The sequence below is a fragment of the Belonocnema kinseyi genome, chromosome 4 (assembly GCF_010883055.1).
Source record: "Belonocnema kinseyi isolate 2016_QV_RU_SX_M_011 chromosome 4, B_treatae_v1, whole genome shotgun sequence".
Taxonomy (NCBI): Eukaryota; Metazoa; Arthropoda; class Insecta; order Hymenoptera; family Cynipidae; genus Belonocnema; species Belonocnema kinseyi.
This window is the reverse complement of record NC_046660.1, coordinates 122713578-122722753: the sequence shown is the minus strand read 5'-3', so window position 1 is coordinate 122722753 and position 9176 is coordinate 122713578. Positions and strand designations below refer to the sequence as shown.

General features: G+C 34.2%; 1 protein-coding gene across 2 annotated transcripts in view; it reads right to left on the bottom strand.

Annotated features, from left to right (window-relative positions):
• Positions 1-9176, bottom strand: part of LOC117172184 (cytochrome c oxidase assembly factor 1 homolog) — an 89648-nt gene that overhangs the window by 50613 nt on the left and 29859 nt on the right. The window contains exon 2 of one of the 2 annotated variants that reach the window (XM_033360019.1): positions 5131-5574. The exons of the other annotated variant lie outside the window; for it this stretch is intronic. Coding sequence (XP_033215910.1) covers positions 5164-5574 — 411 coding nt within the window. The 3' untranslated portion in view covers positions 5131-5163. Of the gene's footprint in view, positions 1-5130; positions 5575-9176 lie in introns of those variants that run through there. 2 annotated transcript variants of the gene reach the window in all.

Below are 9176 nucleotides of genomic sequence, written 5' to 3'. Positions count from 1 at the left end.
GCGAGGGCGCATACTATGAATAAAATATTTGTTATCATTCTCTTGAAATAAATGTGTTTTTTTCTTGAAAAAATACCGGTTTCATATGTATACACCTGGTAGATTGGTGTTACCTCTTAAAACTCTTGAACACTCTTGAAATGAGTCATCTATGGTGGCGAAGTATGGAAGCTTCAAAATGCCATATAATGGCCGAGTTAACACCTTTTTCATTTGGTTAAGTCGGTATAACCTTTACATTGACGTAATTAACTTCATAAACTACGTCAATTTTATGCTTCATTATACTAAGGAAAGAGTTCACAAACATAAGAGAAAGGTTGTTTTTTATTGTTAAATATTTATTATTGTTCAAATTTTGGTGAGAGTGCTGCTGTACTAATAAAAACCTAACATAAGTGACATTGTTGTTTAGGTTGACTATACTACAAAAACCAGTTTTTTATATTTGCGAACTCTTCAGACGATATCCTTAGCCCTCGGAGCTCACACCTATTTTTTCAATAACGGAGAATACTCTGGGTCAATTTTACCCTATAAACACCTATTTACATGGTTTATAAAATAGACCGAGTTTATTAGTCCAGCTTTTTTTGACGAATATCAACTCTCATGAGACAGATATATCCCCCTTCTCTTTCTCAGCTCCACCAATTATAAGTTTGCCCGATTTGCGCTATTCGACCTAAGAAGCTGAGAGACAAAATGCGGCGTATAAAAAGAGAAAACTACGGAAAAATAAGTTTCAGCTTAATCAGATATATATTGTTATTTTCCAATTTGTTTATTGAAGAAAATATTCATACATAAAAAAATATAATTGAACAAAAAAAGTTTAAACAACCGTCGCAGGGTCCCACTAGGAGCAACTGCCATATATGAAAATGACAGCGGCTTCCAGTAGAACCACGGTAAACCACACCTATGGTCATGTTTCACGGCCGTAAGATGAAAAGCCACAGGGCAGGTCAAAATCACGACGAGAGGCCGGTGAAGCACAAGTGTGTCTTGAGGATACGGAGCTACCAAGGAAAGTAGGAAGTGGTAGTCGGTTTTTGGCCAGATTTATTATTATTATTATTATTTAAATTTGCCACCATATTTTGATCAATTATAAATGATTTTTAATTTATGACTACAATAAATGAATTAATATGCTAAGTTTTAATAAAAACTTGTACAATTAATAAAATAAGTCATTTTGTGAATGTAAATTAGGTTATTAGAATAGTTACATGTTGGAGACTATATTCTTAAATTGGCTCCTTTCAAGTGATATCAAAATTTCTAAATTTGGCGATATCTGGCCATTTCCAACTGGTCATCTGGCAATCATGAACAAACCATGAACAAAAGCACGCGTCTTAAGTCGTCTGTTCCACGACTCAATATGTCACGCCGACAAGGTGGTCGCGGAATACTGAATCTCGAATGTTCTCATAAAAGGATTATTCTGGGTATAGCACATATAGTCGTAAGTGGATAAGCCACTTTTTTTAAATGATCAGGAAACACGAAGAAGTTTGCAAAGGAGCGTTTTTGCACAATGCAGTGTAGGAGGCTCCTGAAACACTGAGCTTTGACTGCAATATCAAGAATGAGCAAAATGTATCAAACATTATTCATTTCGAATACTCACTTCTGAAGGCCCGGATCAAGAAAGCACAAGAGAAAAAATTCCGTGACAAGAGGATGCACGGCATCTTACACTAAAATGTGAAGGATAAGTGGATGCCATATGAGCTAATTTTTGCTTTCCTTAACCCTTAAAGGGCCTTAGGGGTCGTAGGCGACCCAATTTTTTCCGCGCGATTATACCAAAGTCCCCTTTGTGAATTTGAATTCTGTAGAGCACTCCAGTATTAGTTAAACATTTCTTCTACACAGCAAGTGGCTGTGTAGATTATTTGATATGCGGCATTAGTAGGAAGCAGTCGCCGTCTGGATAGGGGTCGTCCACGACCCCACTTGTCGCTTGGTGATTTTTTCAGAAAAATTTTTCACTTTTATTTTCGAAAAATATTGTGTGTTCTAGTGAAAAGTAATGTAAGTACTACAAAAAAAGTATCTAGATTTTTTTGCAAGCGCTCGTTCCTAATATATCTCGAGAAAAGAAAGAGTTGCTGCATGTGCAGTAGAAAAGAATATAACAAGGCCCAAGAGGCTTGTTATTCGCGCAACCGTCCGGTGTGTTCAAACCATCGGGTATTCATGTGAGGAAATTATGTCGGTAGAGAACAGCGCTTTCATTATTAATTTGTTTTTCATTTGTGATCATTTTGTAACGATTAGTCTTCAAAAAATAAGAAATTATATGAGAAAATAATGAAATAATGATTAAAAATCGTTCCTACCACTTTTCATGAAAGGGCCCACTTCAGATTCCCAAATAAATAACTTTTTTCTTAGCTGCACTATTACCATTTTTTTTAACTTAAAGAGATATATTTCGAGAGTTACTTGTTGAATTTTTAGGTAAAAATATCAAAAATTGACTGATTTATGATTTTTGTGTGAAAAAAGTAATTTTTCACGTTTTTATAGGTATTCTTTTTTTCTGACGCGCATCAAATCTTTATTCATCAATATAACCTTACCCTCGCACTGAAAGGATAGTTGGAGAGTTTCCTGTAATTTTGTTGAGTTGATATAATGGTTACTTTCTTTGCAGCTGGATTGAAGTCGGGAACGGAGGGTTTCATTTTAGAATATTAAAACAGTGTCATTTCCACTTAAGCATACCGTCGCCACATTTTGAGCCAAGACCTTCCCGATTATAACTGCCATGGAGAACAGATATAAGGAGACCAAAAAAAAGTGACCAAAAACGGTCACTTTTCTATTGCCAAAAGTACGCACACACAGATGTGTAAAATCACAGTTACGTATAGTTCAAAAGTTTCCGAGCGTCGCGTGCCAACCTCAATTAAAAAATATATGACCGCCTCCATTGTTTTGTTTCGACAGGTCGCTTGAACAAATAAATAATTAATAATCAGACAGGATTTTGTGAAATGTTTGTGGAATAAAAAATTATTCGCCATGGAAGAGGTTCGTAACAAAAACAATACACATACAACTTACACCACTCTGAAAGTCTTGTACACTATACACTTGAAACCACACTTATTGGAAACTTTCGCTTTTATACAGCGATTTTTAATTTTAACATCCTTGCCTTTATTCACAAACTATTAATTGTTCAATCATTATTTATTTACATTTGACTCGCGTTCACATCGGCGTTCATTTTCAGTTCCACTAGTTTGGTCTCCTTATGTCTATTCTCCATGATAGCTGCAAAGCGTGGCATGTAACACAACGAGTACCTTAGGCACATACTATCTAGTTGTCCTACTCATGTGTGAACGATGTATATTCAAATTCACAACTCGGTACTAGGAGTGCTTTATTACCATCTCTGTCACTCTTAAAGCTTTAGCCCTGATACCAGTCTGCCAAACGCTCCTAGGGAAAGAAACATGCGAAGTGCCGTATATAACGGAACTTCAAATTGTCGACAATAGTTTTTGTCGCGGACTCTAGACTTGACATAGTTCTCTTTGATTTCGAGAAACGAACCATGCTCATTAAAGAATTTTCGGCACCCGTCGACCAGAATGTCACAACCAAGGAGAATGAAAAGAAAGCGAGGCATAAAGAACTTATAAGGGAGTTGCGACGGATATACCCGGAATATGCTGTTAAGTTGATCGTTCTAATCATCGGTGCTGTTGGAGATACTATGCCTTCATTGGTTAGTAGCCTGAATAGCATCACTGCACGTCAAAGAAATGCTGGGATACATCGGGGGAAAATGCAGAAGGCGGTCTTTCTTGGATCGCTCCGTATCCTCAGAGTGCATGAGAGTTTTGCCGGATCGTCAAATTGAGTCCATTACAGACTGTAACTAACTATATCATGATGGTGGTTACAGATGTGGTTATAGCTAAAACGTTACCGCGATTTCTCCGTTGCGCGTACATTTTCTTAAAATGATACCCGCTTCTGGTGAAAGCCCGTGGTTGTCCTTGGAATCATGCCATTTTCTCCGAAAAATGTAGAGCCATTTGTGAAAAACAAGGCATACTGAATTTTCTGAAACTACGATTTTCGGAGAGCAATCTCTATTGCGAAGTCGCGGCCCGACATTTTACTCCAGGACTTCGAGAAGCGAATCATGTTCGTGATCGAATTCTCGGATTCGGCAGATTACGACATCACTGCCCACGACAAGAAAAATGGGAAGAGGTATCCCCCGTGCCAAAAACATGCCGAGGAACTTTGGAGATGGATGCAAAGAGCTGTCATCCTCGGATCGCTCCGTGTCTTCAAGAAACACCAGCGTTTCGCTGGCCTGTCGTTGTGATTTCGTCGTGCCCTGTAACCTATCATTTTACGGTCGTGAGACTTTGCTATAGCTTTTATTTAAGGAGGTACCATCGCTACAAGAATTTTCATTACCGTTTCAACCAAAATTTCACGACATCTAAATAGGACCACCAAAAGTACTCAGTTAAAATCTCAGAAGCCTAGGGTACTTTATAAATAAGTTATTAACGTTTTTAATTTCCTCATATTTAACATTGCGTCTTATGGGAGATGGCGTTTTTGAGCTCTTTACTGAGTGATATCTAAGTAACCACCATTAAGATATTATTGATAATTTTTTTAATGAAAAACAAGTATTTCATAATTAAGGTGCCAAAATAATATTAACCATTTGCTTCCTGCATATACATGAAAAAAAAAATTAATCACGTAACTTGCGCTTCTGAACGTTGACTATCGCAATATGGCAACATCGCGAGGCGCGATCAATGTAGATCTCAGTCAGCCGTTGATTCATTTCGCCGGCGACATGGTCACAATGTTGCCAGATTTCAACTAAGTAAATCATACGAGTGTAGGTATTATTACTGGGTAGTCTACTGATCTCGGCAGTAGCGATGGTTCCTCCTCAATGCGATTATACTGGAAGCCAGTGGCATTTTCATACATGGCAGTTGTTCCCAGTGAGACCCAGTTATAGATGTTGAACCTGTTACTTTAATTTTATTTATATACATATGCTGATTTTTATTTGTATTGCTAGTTTTATTTTGAGGATAAGTAAGAAAGAAGAATTTGAATAGCTATTTAATTTACCTTTAATGAATAATCTTATTCCATAACACGTTTAATCAATAGTATTTTATCTGGTGAATTACTGAACTGAAGCTCTATCCTAACGACGCGAAACATTTTGTTCGAACTTTCAGCATCAGAGTCTATCCAATAACGCATTTTCCCTCTTGATTTCGGTCCACTCACTGGAACTGTAAACCAAGTCATATTTGTATCTGCATTATTTTCTATTGTATTTGAATAGTCTATTCGACCCTCTGTTATTGGCTCGCCAAGCACTTTTACTGCTTCTGGATGATCACGTAGACATTGCATAGCTTCTTGATAACAAGAAGAGTAAAGGCGTATTCCCGCTGGTATAAGGTAGGAAGTAAACAGTTCAAGAGTGCCTAAGCCTGCTATTCCCCAAATAGTTGCTTTTATGAAGGAATTTTTCATTTTCGACATCTGCACAGAGTAAAAGTTAAAATTTTACTTTAATTTATTGAGTATAGATATAGTGGGGGTCAATGCAATACTTTTTGAAAAAGACTCATTAGTACACGAAGAGGCTTTTGGTATTAATATTTAATTTATCGCATATCCATAATTGAAATAAAATGTAAGAATTTAGGGATTAAGGAAAATGCAGGCTAATATCTCTAATTGGAATAAATCGGAAGAATATAAGACTCTTACATACAAAAAATTACAGTATTTCTAAATCGCTGTATTAAATTTTGTAATGGATTCGGATAACGAAAATTGGTATAGTGCTTTGAAAAGTGAACTAAAATGTTGTACATTTAAGTAAAAATGGTGTGCAATCTTTTTAAAGCACTATACGGAAATTGGGGATAACGTGATGTTATGCGTGACGCTTGCGCATAGCAAAAGAAAGACGAAGGGGAAGTGCATGAAGGCATATTATTACATGGACTGCATCATATATGCTTATTCATACATACACTGTTAAAAATGTTTGGAATTCTACAACATTTCTGCAAGACTTCAGCAATACAAGCGTAAGGTAAAATTGTAAAAATGGTATTGGAACGATGAAATTGCAATAGATGTATTGTAAGTGTTGTACATCGTGAAGTCACACTGAGAAAAATAGATAGTCAAACTTTGAGTGTCAATATTTAAATGGTCAGTTTGAACTTCCAGAAAGTATCATGTACAATCCATAATTTTTTCTCCAAAGTCAAAGAGAATCTCATTTTATGCGCAACTTAATAATCTGCAGATAATCAGCCTTAGTTTCAGGGATTATCAAATCCACACTCTAATATAATCCAGTTAAATACTCTGCTTTCACACCTTCTGACCGTTCGAGTGCGTCCAACTTACGATCAGAGATAATCGAATCGAAACTTAGGGATGTTTAAGTTAAATATATTGTTTTTAATTCACTTGTATAATTAGAGTTCGGACGAATTCACTCTCAAGAATAATCGAATCGATACTTACATGGTCAAATAAAGCGCAAACTTCACAAGAGAGTAACTGACGCGACCAAAGGGGTTATTTCGTTTATTCATACTGGAAGTTTGCATTTTGCGGAGCGTGTGAGATTCTTTCAATTATATCTGTGATTTGCCGTTATTCTCTGTGATTGGGAATGGTAAGTATCTATTTTACCTAATGTAAACGTCTGGAGATCTCTCTAGACTAAGAGTTTTGAGATTAGGGTTAGAATAATAAAATGCTTTAAGTTGTATTACACTGTTAGAAAACAGTTCTTGCATCGTTCTGGTGTTACATGTTGCGTAGGCCAGCCTCGTGTAGACCCGAAAATGCACGAGCAAGAACCCGAGCCGCCCGACTTCACGATTCGTTTTCGGTGGCTAACTGGCTATTAGGAGGAGTTTTTAAGTAAACTGAATTTTGCAGGGTGTCAAGAGAATGAAAGTTCATACAATTTTTCTATGTTATACATTATAGAAAAATATAACGAACTTAATTCTTATTAAACCTTCGTGCGCAATTTTGTTGCACAATTTTTTTAAGTTCATGTTGGTTTACAACATGTGCTTTCAAATTTGCGTAAGTTTAACAGATATTGAGGAATTTTGAAACGATTTGAAAATAAATAAAACTTGTGAAGATTTTTTTGTTTAATTTAGTAAGGTTTAACGGAAATGAAAAAAATTCTTTTAGATTCCTAGCAATAATTAAAGTAAATTTTTTATTGCAAAAATTAATTTCAGGAGATTATTTTCAAACATTTGAAAACATTAAAAAAGATTTAATAAATTGTCAAAGTATCTGGAAAAGATTAAAGGCAATTTTTTTTATTTTACAGAATTTGAAAAATATCAGTAGAAATTTGAATAATACTTAAGGATAAGAAAATTAGAAGGCCTGACAAGATTAAAAAAAAGAATTATTTTCCAAATATTTGTGTGAAAATTTGTCATGATTTTTTATTTTGAAAAATGAACTTTAAAAGAAAATTAAGGAAGCTTTTTAAACAAATTAAACGATTTCCTAAAATTTCGAAAAAGAGTGTTGAAGTTTTTAGAAGAAAAATGTTTCAATTCACTATGATTAAAAAGTTTGAAATTGTGTAAAATTATCAGTCTTTAAAAATAAAACTCTAATGATTTTTTAAAAATTACTTTCAGCACATTTCTTTTCAGGCTGAATCCCCGCTTTTAATCGCAAGAGGTCCAATTATTTTTAATGAAAATAAGTAATGAAATAAATTTTTAAAAATTCAAAAAGAAGATACATCCCTGTATGCTTGAAGATATAATTTGTTTACTAAGAATAAGTTCTATGCAATTTAAAAAAAAAGTTTATTTTAAGTACATATAAAATTAGTTAAATTATTTCTAAAAATTGGAAACATTTAAGAATTGTAGTATTAAAATGCACTGGAAATTTAAGATTTTTGTATTTAATTTTGATAAGATATAATATATATGTATGTAAAATAAATCAATTATAATAAAAGTTGATAAACGAAGGACTTTCACACTTTTTGTTTGCGAAAAAGAGATTCCTCAATTCTCAAGTGTGAATAGTAAGGGAACTGACGTCAATTAAACATTCGTAATTAATGAAAGATTTTAATTTTTCCCTTAAATACAATAGACTTATCATTTGATAAAAATGTTGTGAATATTTTTCTTTGAAGGTGGTGTGGAAAGGAGTTTTATTAAAAAATGTGTGGGATTTTCTAACAGACAACTGTATGAATTTCTGACCTTTCTATTTTTATTTTTTCAGTGTATATTAATCTGATTTATGTTTAGGGCAAAATCATGTGCTGAAAAACGATAAAAGAAATATATATTTCTGAAACTGGTCCATAAGGTTAAAGCCAAATCTGTGCAACTGTTTGTTAACATTTTTGGAATTTTTTTGCATAATTTGAAAGGCGATTTTACAGTGTTTTACTAACTAATGGAGATATTTTTATTATTTTATATCTGAAATCTATTCCCTAAGCAACATATTAAAACAAAATTTAGGAATATTTATAAAATTATGATTATTTTTCATTTTTAAGATTAGTGTATAGTTTTTTTTTTAGAGTATAGTTTTTATATGAAATTTCACGACGGTTTTTTGTACCATGTTTGACCCTAGGGCAGATTGAAGAAAAATATTCTACACGTATGTTCCTTAGTTATTAAGATACTATACAAAAAGGTACTTTTAGAATGGTTTCCTCCTTTTAAAATACGAGGGTAGTTCAATAAGTCCTTAGAATGACCAACAGATGGCGCGCGAATCGCTCCAAATCATCTGTTTTCAGTTAGCACCACTCCCGACTAGATATATGGTGCAGTCACAGTCCACATCTTCTGAGTTTACGTGTTTTTATAACCAATTGAAAAAAAAATTGTTCGTTAAGAAAACTGGAAAAAAACGTGTTCAGAGCAGTAATCAAACATTTTCATTTAAAGGGTTTACCTCCATATGAGATAAAAAATGAATTGGACTCAGTTCATGGTACATCTGCCCCTGCCTTAGCAACGCTTTATAACTGGGTAAATGAATTTAAGCGTGGTCGTACATCAATAAGTGACGAACCACGTTCAGGAAGGCCCGTAGAA